The 25,359-nt window shown below is 41.9% G+C and overlaps 1 protein-coding gene across 1 annotated transcript in view; it reads right to left on the reverse strand.

Annotated features, from left to right (window-relative positions):
- The window catches only part of LOC126353233 (ubiquitin-like modifier-activating enzyme 5), a 101,690-nt gene that overhangs the window by 40,645 nt on the left and 35,686 nt on the right, over window positions 1-25,359 (reverse strand). Inside the window, exon 5 of the mRNA XM_050002749.1 lies at window positions 17,543-17,670. Within this exon, the coding sequence (XP_049858706.1) occupies window positions 17,543-17,670 (128 nt within the window). The remainder of the gene's footprint in view (window positions 1-17,542; window positions 17,671-25,359) is intronic.

The following is a 25,359-nucleotide window of genomic DNA, read 5'->3' on the forward strand; positions in this document are numbered from 1 at the left end:
TTTAAAAAATTCAAAGAACATTCTTGTACTTAACAAATTCACCTTGCATAAAATTAAATTTACTTTGATAGTAACGCTTTTCAAACCACCATTTGCAATATTTTCCCACGACCTGTCAGAATTCATTTCACGAATTACCAAACACCACCAGAAAACAGGTGTTACTGCCCATGCAAATACAACCACGTAGGAAGCCCATATGTTCGTATGTACAAGGATTGGAACTTCAATAGTGGCAACTATTTATTTACAGCTCGTACAAAATAGATACGTGTTTCAAAGTTTTACTGACCTTCAAAGTAGTCACCAGCATTGTGTATAACCCGTTGCCAGCAATGTGGAAGTCGTAGGAGACTCTTAGCAGTGCCAGTCGTGGTCACAGTTCGAGTGGCGTGGTCTACTGCCTGATGAATTTTTAGCAGTTCTGAAGTGAATTCCGTGAAGTGCTTCCTTCAGTTTAGAAATCAAGCTGAACTTACAAGGGCTTAAGTCAGGGGAGTGCAGCAGGTGGTGTAGCACTTAGCAGCCCCATCAGCCAAACAATCAGTAACAGGTTGCACTGTACCTGCTTGAGCGTTCTCCTGCAAAATGATGGTCAGATCCTGCAGAAAGTGTCATCACTTCTGTCTCTACGCTGTTCATTTTTGGAACACAACCTATGACCAGCTTAGATACAGAAGTGAAACTAAACTGAAGGAAACACTTCACGGTGTTTGCTGCAGAACTGCTACAAATTCATCGCGCAATAGACTGCGCAGCTCGAACTGTCAACACATCTGGCACTGCTAAGAGTATCCCCTTCCACATCACTGGCAACGGGTTATACATAATGCTGGTGACTACTTTGAAGGTCAGTAAAACTTTGAAACACATGTCTATTTTGTACAAGCTATAAATAAATGGTTGCCACTATTAAAGTTCCAAGCCTCATACATAGCATTAACAGATCTTACATAGCATTAAGAGATCTTAACATTACCTCATAAACGAAACAGGACATCAGATGATACTCCGAGAACATCGGAATTTATTAACACTAAAATGCATAATCCAACTTAAAGTGCGTATTCGTGTGTCCAGATTCACAAAGATGTAGGCCCCAATCTGATATTCAGCTTTTTGGGATACAAATTTTCTTGGAGTACCGGTACTGTATCATCTTATGTTTGCTTCTTTATTATGACATAATGCCATAAGGTCAGGAAACTGAAACTAATAACATATATTTCAGCATTCCATAATTATGTGAATTTTTGTTTTTCACTTCCTAGCTACTGGCCACAGAATTATATTTTGTTTTCATTTGAAATGAGAGCTGTAAATAAAGAGTAAACAGCAAAATTACTAAAAGTGGAGACTATTACCCGTCTCCACTACAACTCAGACTGCTCGGCGCATGTATGAATCTGACAGCTTGGGTGTGCCGGAAAAATTTTGCCAGGTAGCATCTGGTTGCTTTTTGCTACTGCTGATACATCTAACACTCCTAACAGTCACACTTCAAGTAGGCAGAAGCGGTAGAAGGTACTGCTCACATATGACTCAACAGCGCATAGGCAAGAGCCCGTTAGTAACTCTTCAAAAGAACCTGATGTGAACAGTTGTGACATCACGGTCAGCGGAAGCAGTATGTTGTTATGAAGAATTGCATAGTCTTTGTCCAAAAGCATTTTGCTGTTGGAAGACGCTTGTGTGTGCACTGTATTTCGTTGTTGTAAATAGTGCATTCCCTTTGGAACTTAAGTTCTATTTGGATTTTTTTGTCTCGTTTATGTTTTAGGGCCACAGTATTGTTCTGCAGTGGCGAGATAGTCTTCATCAGACTATCAGTTCTTACCAGTCAAAATTACAAAAATTTAAATGAAAACTAAAAAACAATGAAAACTTCCTGGAATTCTAACCGTAAACTACATCACGGAATGACAGCTATCACCCCACTCTGGATTGCAGCCGCCAGCACAACTGCTGTTCACCCACCACTCCTGCCCCCACCCAGGTCCTCACACATGTGACATCAATCACACCACCTGCTGCTAATGACCAGCAGAAAGGATCGCAACCTCTACCCGATTCTAATATCTGAGGTGGCAGTACTTACTGCAAGCGTTGCCTGCCTATACCCGACACACTTACTGTCAGGCACTGACCGCCCACCACCCGTGTGATGCCGGCCCTGCTGGCATAGTTCTAACTGCTCCTCTGACGACTACCGTACCACCAGAGATTTGGCGAGAATGCTGATAACTGCAGACCCCAAACCCTGGCAGCCACCTGCAGTAGGCACACCCAGTTGCTGTACCACTTCAAAGTGCGTATTCATATATGATTTGAATGATGCTAGTTCTCCTGTCTACTACCTCATCGACACTGAGTCCGATTTATCCATATTTCCCCATTCCTAAATCATAGCCCCTCTTCCCTCCCCATAAATGCTGCCAACAATTTAGCCATCCCTACATACAAGATGCATACCCCCTTGCTCAATTTAGGCCTTCAACACGAATTTTCGTGGACCTTCACAGTCGTGGGCATTACCGACCTCATTCTAGGCACTGACTTTCTCAGTCATTACTGTCCATTGGCTGACTTAGTGAAATGTTGCTCAGTCAATTGCACCTCCAGTATGTTCCTCTGCCCTCTCCAGGAGACACCACCTTGATGAAGCACTGTCCGTGCGGATGGAGAGGCTTGCATATCCGTGTGAAGCTGAGGGCTATGCTGAAGGTTGACGACCTAGGCTATGCTGAAGGTTGACGACATACTGCTGGAAAGGCCTTAGCTGCTGGATCAGACTAAGAGTGTCCCACAATGTCCTGTCTTCTTTATCCACTCATACTCCTTACCCAATTCCCTTTCCCAAAACAAGGTGTTATGCGATCTGTGCTGAGGGGTACTTGGCACATGGGAAGATGTGTTGCAAATGGAGCCTCAGGGATACCAGACGACCTCCCTAAGTAAGTAGCCTTACACTGCGTGGGGTTTTCATGATATGGACCGTGTAGATCCCCAAATCTCATGGGACCAAGATGGACATGACAAAAGGAAATAAATTAAAACAAACTGAGGGGCAAACTGAGACCTCAGACACCCAAACATTGGGGTCAGGATCAATGGAATGCACTCCCACTATTGAATCAGGGTCTAGACCTGAGCCGGAAGTGGGAACTGTAACTGAGAAGTTGGACCAGATTAAGATTAGAGCCTTGTCTGGGGCCCAGAAGAGGAAACTCCTCAGTGAACAAAGACAAAAGGAAGGGAAAAAATGGCTTCCCAAACACAAGTGGAAGGAATTAAAAGGGCTTGAGCCCAAGACACCCAAGAAAAACTGTCTCAGGTTGAAGGGGATACGCAGACCCCCACAACGTCAAAGATAGGTAACAAAAGGATAAGGGAGAAATCTAAGACTCCCTCCTCCCTGGGTAAGTGAGCCCAGAAAAAGTTGAGGCAAGAAATAGGGAAACAGACCTACAGTACTGCAGTCTCGGTTTTTAAGATGGCAGTTATCCAGGGAGGCTATCCACTGGTAGCCATCACCTCACAGCAGGAGGAAGTCGCACAGATGGCCCTCTTTGGAAACATTGGGAGGAGGAGGGGGGGGGGGGGGGGGGGGAGCGACACTGGTCCTGGACCCAACTTCAGAAGGGTCTATCTAGATCATGGGGTCCTCATTTTTGTCTGTGGCTTAAGAACAAGGTGCCCACGATATCTCCGTGGGAGGCTGTGAAGCTGCTGGTCAAGACAGCAGTGGAGCTTCTTAAAACCGCATAGGTATCAATATGGGCACCAAAGATTCTTAAGGATGTCTCTCCAAAGACTGTTTGAGAGAATAGGGTCAAGAACCCAAAAGTCACAACACAGGACTGGAGAGTAATCAACCAGAAGGCTGTACCGGAAGGACAAACCCCAGTGATGAAGGTTGGAGAGAAGTCCCTGAAGGCGATGTGAGAACGAGACCTGAAATTGTTTTTAGGATTCTTGCAGGTCACCGTCAGGGTAATCAAAGACCTCAGAGGCAATGATGGCAGCAAAACAGAGACTGGAGGTTCTCCAGATTAATCTGCAGCACAGCAAAGGGGCCACTGCAACCATGAACCAGTGCCTAGTGATATAGGAAGTAGACGTGGCCCTGGTACATGAGATATATAAAGGGGGTGTATCAAGCCTCGGTGGCACTGGAGGTAAGCTAATTTATGCTAGAAATCTAAGAAACTCCAGAACATGCATCTATGTAAGAAATGGAATTTCTTTCATGCCAATGATGGATTTCTGCTCCAGGGACCTAGTGACCATCAGTATGCAGCAACGTGAGGAAGGTATCACGAGGGAAATGGTTTGGGCTCCCTTCCTTATCAAAACAGCTCTCCTCCTCCTTTGGAGGCGAAGAGACTGACAAGCTTGCCATCGGCAAGGTAACCAACTCTTTGTTGGATGTGATGCCAATGCCAACAACCTCGTGTCGGGCAGCAAGGATACCAATAGTAGAGGTGAGTACCTTCTTGAATGCCTCTTGTCTAACAGCTTGGAGGTCCTGAATAGGGGCAATGGACCTACATTCAGGAATAGCAGAAAGAAAGAAGTAATTGTCATAACATTTGGCTGTATTATGATGGACTGCTATGTCAAACAATGGCATGTGGCATCAGAGCCATCCTCACGCAAGACCACATGTACATTAAATTCAAAGTTGAAATGGGAATCAGACAGACCACGGCCTATAGGAGTCCCAGGAAAACAGACTGGGAGACATATAGGAGGGACCTTGACTTAAGCTTATCATAAATTAAAACCTCAATAAGGAATCCAGTAGAGTTTGAGGAAGTAGCAGAGGTTGTTACCTCTGCCACAGTGACCTCATACCAGGACAACTGCACAATCACTAAGAAGTGCACTTATAGGAGTGTGTCTTGGTGGAACAATAACTTGGAAATGCAAGGAAACAGGTACAAAGACTGTTTAACCTTGCGAGACATAGAGGACAATGCGGAAAATATCATGAGGCCCTTGTCAACTACAACCTTGAAATTAGACAAGTAATCCTGGAAGGCATTCTATGAGGACATGGAGACCATGGCTGCTCAAGCCACACTTCACAGAATCCTCACTAGAGTACCAACTAATCCAGGAGGTATGTTGAGGAAAGAGGATGGGGCATATACAAAGACAGCACATGAGACACTAGAACTGCTCCTCAAAACTGACTTTCCTACCACTCAATCTGTCCTCCATTCTTAAAATGCTGGAAAAATTGGTTAATGTATATGTTGGGGAGAGGAGGCTAATTATGGACCCTCTACATTCAAACCAACACACATATCAACCAGGTAAATCATGTAAGACAGCTCTCCAACTCATTGGGAGGGTGGAGAAAGTACTTCACTTTCAAGAAATAGCCCTCTGCATCTTCCTGGACATCGAGGGAGCCTTCAGTAACACAACCTTCAATTCCATGGTAAGGGCAGCAGAGGTGCATGACCTAGGGACCACTATATGTAAGTGGTCTAGGGCCATGTTTAGTGGGAGGAAGGAAGAGGGTGCCATGATGAATGAAAAGATAGTAATTAACACCACTAGAGGTTGTCCACAAGGAGGAGTTCTGTCCCCTTCATTGTGAAATCTAGTGGTGAGCGAACTCACTGAGGAACTAAATTCCAGACAACGCTTTTGTCATGGATACGCAGATGACCTTGTCACAGTTATACTTGGCAAATTTACTGACACAGTTAGAAATATGACACAGGATGCACAGACATTGTGCAAGACTGGTGCATTAAACAGGATCTAAGGGGTAATCCTAAGAAGACTTCTGTGGTGCCATTGTCGAAGAGGCATATCCAACACTCAAATTGGAATCTGAAGCTCTTCGATGAAACTCTACCTGTGAAGGGATCGTGAAATATCTAGGAGTAACCTTAGATGAGAAACTAACACGGACCCCTCATATTAAGAACATCTGCTCAAAGGCGAAAGGTACTCTAGTGAGTACCAGAAGGGCTTGTGGCAAAAACTGGGGCCTAAGCCCCAGAGGTATGCACTGGATATACATCACAGTGGTTAGGCCTAGGATTACCTACAAGCCCATAGTGTGGTGGAAGAAGGTAGAACAGCAGGTTGCAGCTAAGGAGCTTGCTAAGGTGCAGAGACTGGCCTGCTTAACCATAACAGGCAGAATTAGCACACACCAACTGCTGGGATGGAAGCCACGCTGGATATGCCCCCACTACACTTTTGGGTCAAGATGGAGGCAGCAGCTGATGCATACAGACTTAAAACTGATAAAAACTGGATCTCACTGGGATATCCAGAATCACACACTAAGACAGTGGGTGAGGTAAATATAGGAATGGCTGTTTCAACAAGCCATACAATATAATAAATAATTGGAAGCAGGTAGAAATGGGAAAAAAACAGTTCGACACCGTATGGGGGACACTGTTTGGTTTACCGATGGGTCGAAATCAGGCCAAGGTGCTGGGACAGGGGTGTTCCAGGTTCAGCCAGGACTGGAGGACCTCATCTCTCTAAGAAAACTGGGCCTCAGTATTCCAAGCTGAAATTACTGCAATCAGGGCACGAGTGGAGGAGAATATGCATTAGTGCTACAATGACTGTAGCATCTACATCTATTCAGCCAGCCAGGCAGCCCTGAAATCATTAGCAGCTCCTGCAACGAGATCTAAGATTGTTGCAGAATGCCACAGGGCTCTGGTGGAGCTAGGGGGATGCAATAGGGTAAACCTAGTGGGGGTCCCTAACCACTCAGGGATCTGTGGCAACGAACAAGCCAACAGATTGACCAGGTTGGGGCAACAAATCCAGTCATTGAACCAGAACCTGACCTGACAATCACCAAGGCTATGATCAAACTAGAACTATGAAACAGGCTTAGGAAACATCACGTAGAATACTGGGCCAAGGTCTATAAACAAAAACATGGTAAGGTAATGATGCCTAGGCCATGCTGTAAAAGAAGCTCTGTAATCCTGGGATTGAGCAGGAAAGAGATGAAACTCATGGGAATTTCAAAAACACCTACATACAATGGGTATAACGGAAGAAGACCCTAAATGTAGGATCTGTGATGAGGGTGAAGAAGCTGCATCACACCTAATCTTCAAATGCATGGCACTGGACAGCAAGATATACATAATTTTTGGGACAGCTAGACCTGAAGAAATTGCGTCTAACCAAAAACTGGTAAAGGGACTCCTTGCACTATTTAAGGGCATTGGTTGGCTTTACTAGATATACAGGGAGTGATACTGCACAATAAACTTGGTTTTGGTGTGGGTTAGACCAAAGCTGTTTTAGCTCCCCTGTCAAAATCAAATCGATGTTCCTCTGCTGCAGCTCCCATTCTACCCCATGTTTTGCCATGAAATAGCTGACAATTTCATATGCTCCTTGCTGAATTCCCCTCCTCACCCAGCCATCTGATGCCTCCTGGAATGTTCAGCGTGACACTGTGCATTAAATCATCACTACCCATGGGCCCTGGTTTTCTGCTGCACCCACTCCCTCCCCATCCACAAGCACAAAATTACACAAAGGGAGTTCAAAGAGCTGCTCACCACCAGCATACTTCACCCTTCCAAAAGCCCTTGGACCTAAGCATCTCACCTCGCTCCCAACAATGACAGTTCCTGGCACCATTGCAGTGATTACCACAGACTCAATGCCCACACCATTCCTGACCATTATCCTGTCTCACTCATCTGTACCTACAATTGCGCCATATTGGGAACTACTGTCTTTAGTAAAATAGATTGCACTGAAGCCTACACACAAACTTCAGTCCCCTAGGCAGGCACTGAGAAAACAACCATAATCACACCTTTCAGCCTGTTCGAGAGTGCACTCATGACATTCGGCCTCTGCAATGCTGCACAAACTTGGCAGTGATTTTTGGACAACATTCTGCAGGGCACACCAACCTGCTCTGCCTACTCTGATGATATACTCATCAACTCCTGGGACCCTACTGACCGCCACCAACTGCTACACAAACTTTCTTCTCACCTGCAGAAAGCTGGAGTGATTCTCAACATCGCAAAATTCATTTTCAGGGCGAGCGAGGTCAAATTTCTCAGATACTTAGTCCCTGCCACCGGCTCCTGCCCCCTACCTGAGACAGTACAGGAAGTAGTGAACGTTCCACACCCTACTGCCTTCAAAGGCCTCCGGCATTACACTGGCATGGTCAACTTTTTCCGCCAAGATCCTAAGGATACTGCTACCACCCAAGAGCCCCTTACTACAGCACTCTGTGGTGATAAAAACAAAGGGAACAAACTGGTCCCTTGGACCCACGCCATGATCAAGAGCTTTTAAAAATAAAAAGGGACCTCACTATTGGGGGTCTGTAGGCCCATCCCACCCAAGTGACACCTGCACAATATTGGCAGATGTGGGCCAGACAGCTATTGGGGCCATGGATGTCTGGCAACTGCTCATGCTCTTTTTGTTTAAGATCTTCGATGCACAATGTCACTGGAGCACATAAAACCACATGCTGCTTGCAGTCCACAAAACCATCCAATGTTTCCGACCTTGAAATCAGGGGCACATTTTTACAATCTTTACATATCACCACCCCCTCGCCTTCGGTTTCTACAGGAATAACATAGACCAGATCTCACCCTCACAGTTTAGGCCACAGGAGTACATTTCATTACTGACATCTAGCATGTTGCCAGCATTAATAACATTGTAGCAGATTACTTTAGCCGCTCCTGTGCCATCACCCAATCCTTAGATTACAATGACCTGGCCGCTGCTCAAAAGGAAGACCTGGACCTAACTCACATCCTTCAGAATGCTGACTCTAGCCTCAATCTTCAGCTAAGATATATACCCAGCTCCTACCATAAAATTTTGTGTGACATTCTCATGGATTCTTCACAACCTGACACTTCTAGTGATCACACCCAGCCTTGTCTCCCACTCACCTTGCAAAAACGGCATTTGAGCATGTCTGCAGCTTCACACAACCAGGTATCTGCACTTCTGCCATCATTATGAAACAAAGTTTTGTCTGCTGGGCATCCAATGTGATGGCAGCAACTGGTCCCACTTCTGTATACCATGCCAGCATGCCAAGGCTGGAAGGCAAATTCAGTACCCCACGGCTGCCTTTCCCCTCAGACTTCATCAGTTCATGCACGTACACTTCAACATTGTCAGCCCACTACCCTCCTCTATGGTTGTCAATATCTGTGAACCATTACTGACCGCTTTATGTACTGGCTGGAGACCATCCCCCTATCTGACATTTCAGCCAAAATTGTGGATTTAGCCTTCATTCAGACCTGGGTCTCCCATTTTGGATGGCCCCATGACATCAATATGGATCTTGGGTGCCAGTTCATCTTTACCCACTTCCAATCTCTGACAGCCACCTGTGGCTCTAATTTCCAGCAAACCACCAGCTCCCACCCTGCAGATAATGGCATGGTGGAGCGATTCCTCCATACACTCAAAGCCACCCTTACATGTTATTCTTCTGCATGGCCTCCTGCCCTACCCCTGGCACTTCTAAGCCTGTGGTTTGCACACAAAACTGACCTACAAACTACTGCTGCTGAGCTGGACATACCCATCATTCCCGGTGATTTTGTGGAAGCAACCTCATTTCCTCCTAGCAGTATCATGCCACGTTATCCTTAATTAGCTCCAAACACTCCTCGGCATTGTTGGCACAAGTGTTTTCCTCTCAGAGGGGGGGAAATGTATGGCGATTCTTTCCGCTTACCACGACTTGTAGCAACAAAGATATGTTGCGCTGACCAAAAACCAGCAATCAGCAAAGCTCCTGCTAGCCAAGGTACCACCGCATCTCTCAAGCACCCTAGCTGGTCACTTTCACAGCAGGTAGACCTCTGAATGTCATATTCTCCATGGGCCATACACACCAAACTGTCACTCAACCAACCTCTGCTTCCACTTCTATGAGGTAACATCTGGCTGTATTCTCAGCAACCTCCCTGCACAATGTCATGTGGTCCATATCATTAGCTGCATTCACGTTTCATGTTTTCATGTAGTCCAGATAACAAGAGAAGTGCTACTGTGTCTTTCACATTGCCTTCCTGAGCTGCATTTCTTCAAGGGACTTCCTTTGACTGCAGCTGTACAAAGTCTGATGCAAGATGCCCAGTTCATCCCCTGTTATCAGCACCTGGATTACTGAGTGCAATGGGTGCCACCAGTCAGGTTTATTACCATTTCATCCCCAGCCATTTTGGCACCCCTTTACCGCCAAGCGCACCACTGAAATTAGTTTTCTCCCTGACTGTGCTGGCTTCCTTGAGTGCCAATTGAGTCCGTATTACTCTCAAACTTCTCCCTTTTTCCCCATGGATACATAGGACTTATGTACAAGCGTCACTCCAACGAAACCCTGCGTTAACATCCCCCTTCTCAGTGCTTATCTTCTCGCACCTCAAGACAACATAAAACAAAATACTATAAACTGTATAGTAACTCACCCTGTTCAAAGACTCCTCCATGAGCTAGGACCCCCCTTGATTAAGAGATTGTAACCCACTAAATTTTAGAAATAAATACCTCACAAACCAGCTCAAATCTCTCTTTCAGAATGTTTCATTATTTATTGTTTGTTCTTACTAATTAGTGTCCCTTCTATATACATGTTTGCTCTTCGGAGCACAGAAGGGAACCTTTAAATAGTCCCTTTACAGTCTGTGGTATTAGGTAAATAGTACTAATCAAATTCATATTATGGTACCTGCAACATAGGTTACATTACAGAAAAAAAAGTATTTAAATATGCTTGCAATAATAAATAAACAAGCAGACAAATAACAATCTAAGAATATACCCAACTATTACAGGTACATGGTTTTTATTCATCATGGTTCACGAAATCCTCTACAGTTTAGAATGGCCCTTGCAACAGAACAGCCTTAAGCACTTTTTAAACAAGAGTTCATCGTCCACTAGATAATTTATGAAGGGAAGGCATTAAAAATCTAACAGCCATTAAAACTGGATCACTGAAATGTACCACACTCAGTTTTGCATGCTCACTGTGGATATCTTCTCTTCTTCTAGATCATGACTGTCATACGCACTACTGGGTATTTAACAAAAACTTTTCTCTTACAAAACAGATAAGTGACAATATATGTTGTGCAACAGATGTTACTTTGAGGCCCTTGAAAAGATTTCTGCATGAGGTTGAAGGGAAGATCCCTCCCATAATTGTTTCTGTTTACACAGTGCATTTCTAGCCAATGCCAGATTTCTAAAAAAAACTATTCCAGGGGCCATAGTGGCATGAAAATAACCACAATTGGCTGCTTTATTAATTTCTATATTTCTATATGAGCAAACTGCGTAAAGCACATGTTAAAGGAAACAATCCTTTGCACACATCCAGGATGTGAATGGTCAGTTTAGTTAGCTATCAATAAGTAAATCCAGGTATTTTGAGTATCCACCCTTGTTTGTTTGCTGGTTGTCATGTTTTTCTCCCATTTCTTTATCCTTAAAGGTTGTGTGAAACAGAATAAAGATTATTTCACTGTAATTAATAGACTGACCATTTGTGTTAAACAAGTTCACAATAACCACGAGAAATTTATCATCTGAAATGTCAAGTTTATTTAATGAATCGTCAGTAACATCTTAGTCACCAACAAAGGTGATAAATTTACAATATTCTGTATAAAGAGGTAGGTTTTTAATAAAAATAACAAAAAGGAGGTGACCTATAACTGAGCCCTGAGGCACTTCACCTGTGGTAGTACCCCGTTATGATGAAGCTGGAACACCTTCTCCACTATCCAATATATCTTTCTGCTTTCTTTTAGAAAAGTATGAATCAAGCAACTATCATGCTGCACCACTGGTACCTAGATACTTAGTTTTGTTTAATAACATTGGTGATGGATACAGTCAAAACCCTTTGTTAGGGTACAAAATATTTCAGCCATCTTCAATTTTTTATTGTGGGCACCAGACAGGTTGCCAGCAAATGTAAATGTTTCATTTTCTGTTTCTGAAATACAAACTTATGTTTGGTGATTATCTATGACTCCCAAGGTGTTTAATACTCCTGGCATGCATTAGTTTCTCTAAAACGTTGTAAAATTCATGAGCAGTGAGATTGGCCAACAGTCAGCAGTATCTGCCTTTTCTTCTTCTTCTTCTTCTTCTTCTTCTTCTTCTTCTTCTTCTTCGGCACTACAGCCCTTGGTGGGCATGGCCTTCTCAACAATCTTCCTCCATATCTATCTCTTCTCAGCTTTTTTCTTCCATCCACGAATCCCTATCTTGGCAAAGTCAGCCAGCACATCGTCCATCCAGCTAGCTCTTGGCCTACCATTCCTTCTGTTGGAATACAATCTGGCATTCATTATTCATTTTGGCATCCTGTCTTCTGTCATCCTCTCCATATGTCCTAACCAACGTATTCTTTGAGATTTGATAAATTTCACTATATCTCTCCCTTGTATAAGTTCTTGTATTGCATGGTTGTATCTCACTCTCCAGCCTTCTGCCTCTCTCCAGAATCATAGATTTTTCTTAAGACTTTCCTTTCAAATGCCCTCAGGCTGCTACTGTCTGCTTCTGTCATTGTCCACGTTTCTGATCCGTATGTGGCAACAGATTGCACAAGGGAATAGCATACACTCAATTTAGTTGTTCTTGTAATTAGAAAGTTATTGAGTATCTTTAGGTTTGCATAATAGGCTTTGTTTCCTGCTTGTATCCTTTCTCTTATACATTGTCTCGTACTATTATCATTGCTTAGGAGGACACCTAAATAATGGAAGCATCTAACAGCTTTGAAACATTTATCAGCAATCTTCAGGTCCTGTGGTGTTGTTCTAGTTACAGAATTGGACATAACCATATATCTTGTCTTGCTTTAATTTACAATAAGTCCAATTTTTGTTCCTTCTGCTTCCATTTGTCCATATACTTCTTTAAGCAATGTTACATCCCTTGTCATAATGGCAATATCATCTGCATATGCACATATCTGACTGGACTTCATCATTATTGTTTCTCTTTTATCTACTTTTTGTATGATACTATGCAGTACTAAGTTAAACAGCACTGCAGAGAGGCCATCACTCTGTTTCACTCCATCCTAAAAGTCAAACTGCCTGGCCACTCTGTTACTCACTTTTAATTTTGCTTTTGTATCATTCATTGTTAGCACAATTAACCTTCTCAGTTCATCACAGATGCCAAATTCTTTCAGCCCTTTATACAATGCTGATCTATTAATACTAGCGAAAACTTATTTAAAGTCAATGACAGGAAGTGGAGATCTATATCACATTCATGAAATTTTTCGGTTATTTGTCTAACAACAAACTGTTCAAATGTACCTCTGTTTGGTCGAAATCCACACTGGATTCTCTGAGCATTTTTTCAGTGCACTTCTTTATTCTTTAGATTAGCACTCCAGAGAAAATCGTATATAACATGTTCAGTAGGGCTATGCTTCTATAGTTTTCACAATTGAGATTTTGTCCTTTCTTATATATTAGACATATTATTCCAGTCTTCCACTCCTCTGGCATTCTTTCATTTATCCATATGTTCTTTATTAGTTAAAATATTTCACGTCTTAGAGGTTGCATCCCTGATTTTATTAGTTCTGACATGATTCTATCTTCACTAGGTGCATGGTTATTTTTTTAGTTTATTTACCACCGTTTCCACTTCCAGCATTGATGGGTTTTCTGCCTCATCCCTTTCAATTTCTCTTGCCTCGGTGTTCTCTTCCTGTTGCTGTGTGCCTCTTGGGGCCTGACCTGAGTTTTTGTTGAGCGTATCTTCAAAGTATTCTGCCCACCTCTACAATATTTCTTGTTCATGTCTTGTTATCTTGCTGTTGCTGTTTTTGCATGCATTTTGTTTGGGTTGAAATTTTTTTCTCATCTTTCACATGGCATGATAGAATTTCTTAGTTTCATTCTGTTCCCTTAATTCTTCTTTGATTTCAGTCATTCTTTTTCTTTTTCTTGCATATTCTTTGGGTATTGGATCTTAATTCTTTGTACACCTCCTGCCTATATATTGATTTCACAACTGCTTGCTCAAGCCTTTCATGAACTATTTCATGTTTAAATGATGCATCAAAAATACGGCACACTTTTAACAGCTAATTAGATACGTGGTCAACTCTAGCAAAGTTAGTAGTTTCTAGAGATTTAATGATTCTTTCACTTCCCTGTATAATGACTAGTGCTATATGAATATGATGTACTGTACTAGGTAAACTGGCTTTCATGGCTTGATTTATGGAGCCTCATTATCCTATTTGTTCCGATACTATCAAAAAAGTTTGCTGACTGTATCAGCAACTTTTTTTTTATCCCTAACAAGATGAACCCTCACTTTTTATTTGGATATTTTCTCTACAAACTGCACTTACCAGTTTCCTTCTGTATGAAATCCCAGATAGTTTTTACTTTACTGTTTGTGTTATCAACTTCTGCCATCGTGGACATGTTTTCCAATGCCTGTATGGTCCTATTAGAGATTCTATTGTCCAGTTTTTAATAATGATATTGGAAGAATTTGATTTCTTGGCTACTGCATAAATCTCCCTTTTTGTTCTACAAGAAATTTTGATGACTTTAATCATCCAATGCATTTACCCTGACTTAAACACATTTTCTCTAATTACCCTTTTAGAAAATATTTTTAACACATATGTGTAACATAATTAATTAATATATTAAATTTGGAGTTAACATCAACAGAAAGATAGGCAGAAGACTACTCCACAAGCTGGAGATGATGGTTCAAGTTTTACATAGTGTGGGTGTTTATAATACTCAAATTTTCCTAAATGAAATTTACCTTTCTCTACTCATTTACTCGGTTTATGGTGAGGAAATGTCCATCATGATCAGAGGGGCGATTTAGAATACTTTTGACAGTTATATTATTATATCTATCCTTATCTATAAGTAGTTTTTCTGGACAAGTGTGATGAGAATTGCAACTTCACCAATTCCCTATATTATATCTTCAATAATAAGCAGCTAAACTAAAGTTTTCAGTCTGTAAAATGTGAATTCCATTTGTAGTATTATGATCAGAAACACAGTACATCAAGTTCACTTCCACAGTCTTCATCTTTTAGATATATTACCATTCTGCTTCTGGCACTTGAGGCTCCTTTTGAATACACAATGGAGATCATTTGGCACCCCCACCCCCTGGAGCTCACACCATCTGCTAATGTAATGTGGCCCCTATTAGTGGACCCAACATCAAATAACAAGGCTTAGTAGTAGAGGCTTATTGGCAGTTGTAAGATGATTCTTATCAAATCTGATGGATGGCTAATATGACACTCAGATTCCTATCAGTTAAATATTTAAACTGTCCATTAGGACAAATGGCCCCTGTCAAACCATGGCAAAGAGAAAACTAGACAACTCTGTGGCATAAAATGCCGTTGAACATAACATGCTTGATTTGAATGGTTTCTTCACTATTTGAGCCATCTGGATCCTCCCCTCTGTCACCAGCTTCTCTGAACTGTGCAGATGGTAGTTACCCTTACATTAATCATCCCAACCTCAAATTATGGTAACATACTCTCTATACACCCTCCCCCAACAGTTTCCACCCCCCCCCCCCACCCCCCCGCCCCGGTCTCCGGTCTATCATCTTTCCACATTTTCTTCTCCCACCCTCTTTGTTTGCTGCCATCTGCCAATGCACCCACCCATTTCTCCCTGCTTCTCTCCTTTTTTGCTCCATTTTCCTCACCTCCCTACCCCATAACCTCCTGACACTGCACCCTTTGGCATTCTAGTCCCTGCACACTTCACCTGACAGCGCTCCTCTCTCTCCCCCCACCTGTACGCTGCTATCTGTTTCCCTTCCCCGCCCCCTCCAGATTGCTATTTCCATCCCATGTGATAGTTGCACCCTGGCCTGAGCTGCTGGAGTTGGCAGTTGTGGCCGAAACCTTATGCGTATGTGTCTTTTAATTGTACTGGTCTGCAACATAAATTGACATCTTTACTGTAAGTAGCAATCTATCTTTTCCTATATTCTTGTAAATATTAAGCAAACTATTTACGACTTGTATCATCACTGCCACAGAATTTAGGTTTTCCACACAGAATGTTGTGATTTAAGCAGCCACATACTCTCACTCACCGCAGAAAAATTCAGTTGTTGAAATTTTATCATTTAAATATTTCGTTACACGGATGATGAATTGATAGAGAGCATGTTCAGTGGAAAGGGGCCCTTACAAATCAAGAGCTGTTTCTGATGGGAAACCTCTGGCGACACTACCTCCATATAGCTCCCAATATGCACTTCCCAGTGAACTGAACATGACCTCTGGCACCATGTATATTAGCTGAACCAGTGGTTACCAAGGCAACTTGTCCAATCTGTACAATTACATGCTAAAAAAAGCTATGATAAAATAAAACCGGTTCATAATGAAGATAAATAGTGACAAGTGTTAACTGGAGAACCATTCAAAATGTCTACATCAGCAGCTCACCATATAGTGGAAACGCTAAGTCTTATACAGGCACAACACTTAGAAGATGCAACAAGTCCACTAAAGAGACAGCTTACACTACACTCGTTCATCCTCTGTTAGAATATTGCTGCGCGGTGTGGGATCCTTACCAGGTGGGATTGACGGAGGACATCGAGAGGGTGCAAAGAAGGGCAGCTCGTTTTGTATTATCGCGTTATAGGGGAGAGAGTGTGGCAGATATGATACACGAGTTGGGATGGAAGTCATTACAGCATAGACGTTTTTCGTCGCGGCGAGACCTTTTTACGAAATTTCAGTCACCAACTTTCTCTTCCGAATGCGAAAATATTTTGTTGAGCCCAACCTACATAGGTAGGAATGATCATCAAAATAAAATAAGAGAAATCAGAGCTCGAACAGAAAGGTTTAGGTGTTCGTTTTTCCCGCTCGCTGTTCGGGAGTGGAATAGTAGAGAGATAGTATGATTGTGGTTCGATGAACCCTCTGCCAAGCACTTAAATGTGAATTGCAGAGTAGTCATGTAGATGTAGATGTAGAACAAAAACTGCTAGTGTGTGTGTGTGTGTGTGTGTGTGTGTGTGTGTGTGTGTGTGTGTGTGTGTGTGTGCTGTCTAATTCAGAAGAAGGCTTTTTGGCTGAAAGCTTACTTGTCAAGCAGTCTTTTTGTTGTGCCTGTCTGCGACTCAACATTCCCAATATGTGGTGAGTAGCTATCTATCCTTTTAATAATATTGTCATTATTCCATCCTGGCTTTTCCATTGTTTGTTTCTGTCAGCTTTCCTCCTCAGATACCACGTATGGCCACTCTTGTCTTTATATTTACTGGTCCTAGAACAAACTAATATTAGTTCATATTGACCTAGCTGTATCCGTTACATTTAAGTTATTTCCAAGTAGTGCTCAGGTCATACAGCAAAAGCTGACACAAAGTTTATAAGCATCACACTTTTCAAAAAGTTTTCACATTACATGCTGCTGCCCAAATTTCTGTACATTAAATTTCAAGAAATTAGACTTACTTGAGAGTGTTTTGTACAAGGAAGCCTGCTACAATACCCATTGTAGTCGGTAAACTTGCAGCACATACTCCCTCACGTTTCAATGTCTTTTCATCAATGTTGGATGCAACAACAAGAGGTGGTGCACACTGAAAAAGAAGGTTTTATTAAAACTTCATTTAAAAAAAGTTAAATTTAAATTATGAAACAACAACAGTGAAAGATATTTTTAGGATTTCCAATTGACATGTGAATATTCTTGCTCATATGGTATACATGCAGTAAACTTGGCTGTTTTTTCTTGTCTGAACTCCAATCAAATAGGACAGTTGGCAAAATATTGTGCATTCTGGTTCCATGACCAAACAGGCTTAAGTTATGATATCAAGAAAAATTGATCAATCATATCAAGGTAGAAAATTGTGATCACATAGAAAACCCAATAGGTACACCATTATTTTTAAAATTAATATAGTATAGCATAGTACTAGTATACTTGTATATTACTATACAAGTATACTAATACTCCATAAAAAATTGTAGTTCTTATGCTGTGATATTACTTTCCATTGATGATCAGGTACACAGCTCATTAGCAAATTGGAAGTAAGAGCACCTTGTCTTTGCCTATCCCTCATGTTACGAAGCAGCAAATAAGTTGGCGCAGTTGGTGAGGGCGGAAAGCCTCGCTCGTGGGTGGAATCAGAGCTAACTATTTGTAGTATCGTTCCCAGAACCGATCGCGGTCCTCTGGTTTGGAGCCGAGTGGAACGCTTAAACCAGAGGCTCAGACGATTCTGCGGAGAGCTGGGGTGCAAATTTCTCGACCTCCGCTATCGGGTGGAGAAATGTAGGGTCCCCCTGAATAGGTCAGGCGTGCACTACACGCCGGAAGCGGCTACGAGGGTAGCGGAGTACGTGTGGAGTGCACATGGGGTTTTTTTAGGTTAGAGAATTCCCTCCCTAGGCCCGACAAGACGCCTCCTGAGACGCGGCAAGGCAGGAGTAGGCAAAATGCAACAGGGAATAACAACATTAATGTGCTAATAGTAAACTGCAGGAGCGTCTATAGAAAGGTCCCAGAACTGCTCTCATTAATAAACGGTCACAACGCCCATATAGTACTAGGGACAGAAAGTTGTCTGAAACCACATGTAAACAGTAATGAAATCCTAAACTCAGATTGGAATGTATACCGCAGAGACAGGCTGGACAGTGAAGGGGGAGGCGTGTTTATAGCGATAAGAAGTGCAATAGTATCGAAGGAAATTGACGGAGAATCGAATTGTGAAATGATTTGGGTGAAGGTCACGGTTAAAGCAGGCTCAGACATGGTAATTGGATGTATCTATAGGCACCCGGGCTCAGCAGCTGTTGTGGCTCAGCACCTGAAGAATAATTTGGAAAATATTTCGAGTAGATTTCCCCACCATATTATAGTTCTGGGTGGAGATTTTAATTTGCCGGATATAGACTGGGAGACTCAAACGTTCATAACGGGTGGCAGGGACAAAGAATCCAGTGAAATATTTTTAAGTGCTTTATCTGAAAACTACCTTGAGCAGTTAAACAGAGAACCGACTCGTGGCGATAACATATTAGACCTTCTGGTGACAAACAGACCCGAACTATTTGAATCAGTTAATGCAGAACAGGGAATCAGCGATCATAAAGCGGTTACTGCATCAATGATTTCAGCCGTAAATAGAAATATTAAAAAAGGTATGAAGATTTTTCTGTTTAGCAAAAGTGACGAAAAGCAGAGTACAGAGTACGTGACGACTCAACACAAAAGTTTTGTCTCAAGCACAGATAGTGTTGAGGATCAGTGGACAAAGTTCAAAACCATCATACAATATGCGTTAGATGAGTATGTGCCAAGCAAGATCGTAAGAGATGGGAAAGAGCCACCGTGGTACAACAACCGAGTTAGAAAACTGCTGCGGAAGCAAAGGGAACTTCACAGCAAACATAAACATAGCCAAAGCCTTGCAGACAAACAAAAAATACGTGAAGCGAAATGTAGTGTGAGGAGGGCTATGCGAGAGGCTTTCAATGAATTCGAAAGTAAAGTTCTATGTACTGACTTGGCAGAAAATCCTAAGAAATTTTGGTCCTATGTCTTAGCGGTACGTGGATCAAAACAAAATGTCCAGACACTCTGTGACCAAAATGATACTGAAACAGAGGATGACAGACTAAAGGCCGAAATACTAAATGTCTTCTTCCAAAGCTGTTTCACAGAGGAAGACTGCAGTGTGCTTCCTTCTCTAGATTGTCGCACAATTGACAAAATGGTAGATATCGAAATAGACGACAGAGGGATAGAGAAACATTTAAAATCGCTCAAAAGAGGAAAGGCCACTGGTCCTGATGGGATACCAGTTTGATTTTACACAGAGTACGCGAAAGAACTTGCCCCCCCCTTCTTGCAGCGGTGTACCGTAGGTCTCTAGAAGAGCGTAGCGTTCCAAAGGATTGGAAAAGGGCACAGGTCATTCCCGTTTTCAAGAAGGGACGTCGAACAGATGAGCAGAACTATAGACCTATATCTCTAACGTCGATCAGTTGTAGAATTTTGGAACATGTATTATGTTCGAGTATAATGTCTTTTCTGGAGACTAGAAATCTACTCTGTAGGAATCAACATGGGTTTCGAAAAAGACGGTCGTGTGAAACCCAGCTCGCAATATTCGTCCACGAGACTCAGAGGGCCTTAGACACGGGTTCACAGGTAGATGCCGTGTTTCTTGACTTCCGCAAGGCGTTTGACACAGTTCCCCACAGTCGTTTAATGAACAAAGTAAGAGCATACGGACTATCAGATCAATTGTGTGATTGGATTGAAGAGTTCCTAGATAACAGAACGCAGCATGTCATTCTCAATGGAGAGAAGTCTTCCGAAGTAAGAGTGATTTCAGGTGTGCCGCAGGGGAGTGTCATAGGACCGTTGCTATTCACAATATACATAAATGACCTGGTGGATGACATCGGAAGTTCACTGAGGCTTTTTGCAGATGATGCTGTGGTGTATCGAGAGGTTGCAACAATGGAAAATTGTACTGAAATGCAGGTGGATCTGCAGCGAATTGACGCATGGTGCACGGAATGGCAATTGAATCTCAATGTAGACAAGTGTAATGTGATGCGAATACATAGAAAGATAGGTCCCTTATCATTTAGCTACAAAATAGCAGGTCAGCAACTGGAAGCAGTTAATTCCATAAATTATCTGAGAGTACACATTAGGAGTGATTTAAAATGGAATGAACATATAAAGTTGATCGTTGGTAAAGCAGATGCTAGACTGAGATTCATTGGAAGAATCCTAAGGAAATGCAATCCGACAACAAAGGAAGTAGGTTACACTACGCTTGTGCGCCCACTGCTTGAATACTGCTCAGCAGTGTGGGATCCGCACCAGATAGGGTTGATAGAAGAGAGAGAGAAGATCCAACGGAGAGCAGCGCGATTCGTTACAGGATCATTTAGTAATCGCGAAAGCGTTGCGGAGATGATAGATAAACTCCAGTGGAAGACTCTGCAGGAGAGACGCTCAGTAGCTCAGTACGGGCTTTTGTTAAAGTTTCGAGAACATACCTTCACCGAAGAATCAAGCAGTATATTGCTCCCTCCTACGTATATCTCGCGAAGAGACCATTAGGATAAAATCAGAGAGATTAGAGCCCACACAGAAGCATACCGACAATCCTTTTTTCCACGTACAATACGAGACTGGAATAGAAGGGAGAACCGATAGAGGTACTCAGGGTACCCTCCGCCACACACTGTCAGGTGGCTTGCGGAGTATGGATGTAGATGTAGATGTAGGTGTAGGTGTAGAATTTAATTTCCATAATGGTTATAGTTTCTACAAACACAGACCACATTTGTATGTTATCAACCAACACTGGTGTACCAATGTGTTTTCCATTAGTCCTGAGGGTGTTAAAGGTAAAATTACTGGCCTGACACACATCATTTTACTAATAGTGACATGAGGACAGAAAACCATGGATTGTGTCATATCTGACACTACAGACACAGATGTATAGATGGAGTGTATCCACAAGATAGTCTCAGAGATGGACTTGAATATTCAGTATGAGTATTCACAGCCCTAATATGGCTGGTTTTTGCAGCAAGCCTTGCAAATATAGGAATGGATCATGTGGACCAATCAATGTGCACCTATCCAGTATAAATCTGCTGACCCTGCAAAACTCCAGGAAAGGCCCATGTTTACTGGCACGTGCTTCAAAGCTATACTAACTGAAAAAGACTACAACTAAGATGACTGCTACAGACTTTGACTTGATCTGGTTCCCAGAAAATAATTGTGGAAAAATGATGACACAATGAAATTTTTTGGACAAGTCTCAGTATAAGGGATGGGCATAAAATGGAAACTGGATCCTTCTATCGCCCACCAGACTCCTGATGGAACCAAAAACTTTAGAGAAAACCTCAGTTCACTTGTACATAAGTTCCACAATCGCACAATAATCAGTGGTGGAGACTTAAATTATCCAAAAATTAATTGGGAAAATTACAGTTTTGTTAGTGGTGGGCATTATAACATATCCTATGAAACATTAGAAAATACCTTATCTGAAAACTACCTAGAACAGATAAGAACCCCACTCATGATGAAAATATATTGACCTAATGGCAGCAAACAGATCTGACCTCTTTGAGAATGTCCACATTGAAACTGGTATCAGTGAACGTTACATGGTTGCAGTAAAACAGATTACCAAAGTACAAAGGACAACTAAAACAAGCAGAAAGGTATGTATGTTCAGTTAGTTGGATAAAGGACCAGTGATGTCATACCTCAGTGAGGAACTTGAAACTTTCAGAACAGGGCAGGAGCATGTAGAGGAACTATGGCTTAGGATTAAAACAATAGTTGACCATGCACTGGATAGATTTGTACCCAGTAGAACAGTTCATAATGGGAGGGAACCTCTACGGTATACAGTAACTGTAAGGAAACTGCATGATTGGTGTAAAACGAAGTGTAGGGCTGTAGATAGAGAGATGCTGAATGAAATAGGTTCGGCTGCCAAGAGAGCAATGTGTGATGCCTTCAATGACTACTGTAGCAGAACGTCGTCAAATGATATTTCACAAAATCCAAAGAAATTCTGGTCATATGTAAAGGCTGTTATTGGCACCAAATTTAGTGTCAAGTCCCTAATGAATTAGACAGGAACTGAAATCGAAGATAGTAAAGCAAAAGCTGAAATGCCCCAAGAGAATTGCCCCAATTTAATCCTCATACCACTGAAAAGATCAATGAAATAAGTATTATCATAAGTGGAGTCGAGAAGCAGCTGAAATTGTTAAAACTGAGCAAAGCTTCAGGGCCCAATGGAATCCCTATCACATTTTATTCTGAATCTGTGGCTCAGTTAGCACAACTAACTATACTGTCACAGATCCCTCAAACAACAAACATGCAAAGGTCACACCCGTCTACAAGAAGGGTGGTAGAATTGATCCACAAAACTACCATCCAATATCCTTGACATCTATTTGTTGTAAAGTCTTAGGATAATCCTGAGCTCAAACTTAATGAGGTATTTTGAATAGAATGACCTCCTCAATGCCAACCAGCATGGATTTTGAAAACACTGATCATGTGAAACCCAGATCCCACTTTTCTCACATGAGATACTGAAAAAATTGGATAAAAGCAGTCAGGCAGATAAAGTATTTCTTGATTTCTGAAAAGCATTCGTCTTATGCTTACTGTCAAAAGTACAATCACATGGGGTTTTGTAGTGGCACATGTTGCTGTAAAGCATAGCAACATGTCTTACTTTCGTTTTACTAGGCCAATGAAAGATGTGCATGTGAAAAATGTGTGTTAACTAGTAGAAATGTAAAGAGCATCTTCTTTACCCGGGTTTGTTGGAATTTATGTGCAGATATGAGAAAGAAAAATGCGGGCATGGCACTGAAAGCAATGATGGATGTGTAATTTGTACTGGGCAGTAAGAGATCACTTGCACTTTGGAGTCATGCTTTGTGGATGCTTTGGACTCCAAAGAAGAAAGGGGCACGATGAGAATGGTCAACCACTAAAGAAAAATGAATGTTGTGATAAAGACTCAATGCTATGCTATCTTGATCTAAGTACAAACTTATGGTTTTGGTCAAGCAGTGAAGCATTATTTATGAAAATTTTATCTGAAAAGCTTTGTTAATTTGTGGTGTGCGTACTGTAAGACCTTCGGTACACGCACCATCAGATTATTTGACTTGTCACTCTAGCGAAGCAGGCGAGTGTCAGCAATATCTCTCGTGGTCTTATCGTGGCGTGTTTATCTTCTGCCATTAGGTCAGACGATAGAAATGCCACTTGCACGCTTAGAGTAGCAGATTGATGGTGACCAACTTTAAACAGAACTTGATTAATTTTCAAACACATTTATTAAAATAATAACAAGCATAAAAATAACTTAACTTGGTTCTGGATGCTATTTACAATTCAAGATCTGAAGTGCCTTTGGTCTGGTATGTTAATCTTGTCCTCACATATCTCTGATACTTGACAAAGTGTCTATGCATTTATCTTCATGTCTACGTACAGGAATATGGTAATCTTATTAGGCACAGACTGAAACTTGACTATAGACTGGTGCAGACTAATGCAGGTGCAGACTGGTGCAGACTGTCTAATTGGAGGTCTGTACACTCGTTATAATACCTTGCACGTTCAGGTATCCTGCGCGAGTGTGATCTGTGAGGAGAAAAGGTTCTACGTTAGCAGCAATCTCATTGGCTGCGTAACATATTAATACACGGATCGTTGGAAGCAGAATTTGGTCCGTCTCTATGACAGCACCATATCGTAGAGTGGAGACGGATGAGCGCTGCACCTGCGCTGTTGTGCTTAGTGGGACGCGCTCTAGTGGGAAAGTTGTGTACGCGCTGACTACACGGAACTATGTACACAACATAATTATTAATTGTTGCGAGCTGAAAACTTATTTGATTATGGAAGAATTATGGAAACTGTGTTCTGTGATTTTGTACCGTATTGTTTAAATGTAGATGCTCTTTTATAGCCCTCACCCATCTGCAATTAAAAAACAAATCAGTGGTAAGATACATGGCACTGCATAACAAGACCACAGCATCAAGAGAAAACAAGACAGTGACTGGGAAATTCAGAAAAGAAGGTAACTGTTATTACAGGAAACGAGTTGAGACTTGGCATATCGCAATATATTGACCACTTAAAATCAACACACAACAAGAAAAACACTTCAGTGTCAAGTGAAATTTGTGACTGGATTGAGGACTTCTTGGTAGGGAGGATCCAACACGTTATCTTCGAGGGAGAGTCACCGTCAGAAGTAGAAGTAACTTCAGGTGTACTCCCGAGGAAGTGTGTTGGGACCCTTGCTGTTCATGATGTATATCAATAAACTTGAAGACAATAATAATAGTAAGATGATGCAGTTAAATATGGCAAAGTACTGTCTGAAATAAGCTACATAAATGTTCAGTAAGATCTTCATAAGATTTCATAGTGGTGTAAAGATTAGTGACTTGCTTTAAATGTTCAGAAATGTAAAATTTTGCACTTCACAAAATCAAAAAAAATGTAGTATCTTATGACTAAAATATCAGTGAGTCAGTGTTGGAATTGGCCAACTCATATAAATACCTCCATGTAACACATTGTAGGGATATGAAACGGAATGATCACATAGACTCAGTTGTGGGTAAAGCAAGTGGTACACTTCGGTTTTTTGGTAGAATACGGTGGAAGTGCAGTCAGTTTACAAAGGTGATTGCATACAAATCGCTCCTGTGATTGG

Source organism: Schistocerca gregaria, chromosome 1, assembly GCF_023897955.1.
Source record: "Schistocerca gregaria isolate iqSchGreg1 chromosome 1, iqSchGreg1.2, whole genome shotgun sequence".
Taxonomy (NCBI): domain Eukaryota; kingdom Metazoa; phylum Arthropoda; class Insecta; order Orthoptera; family Acrididae; genus Schistocerca; species Schistocerca gregaria.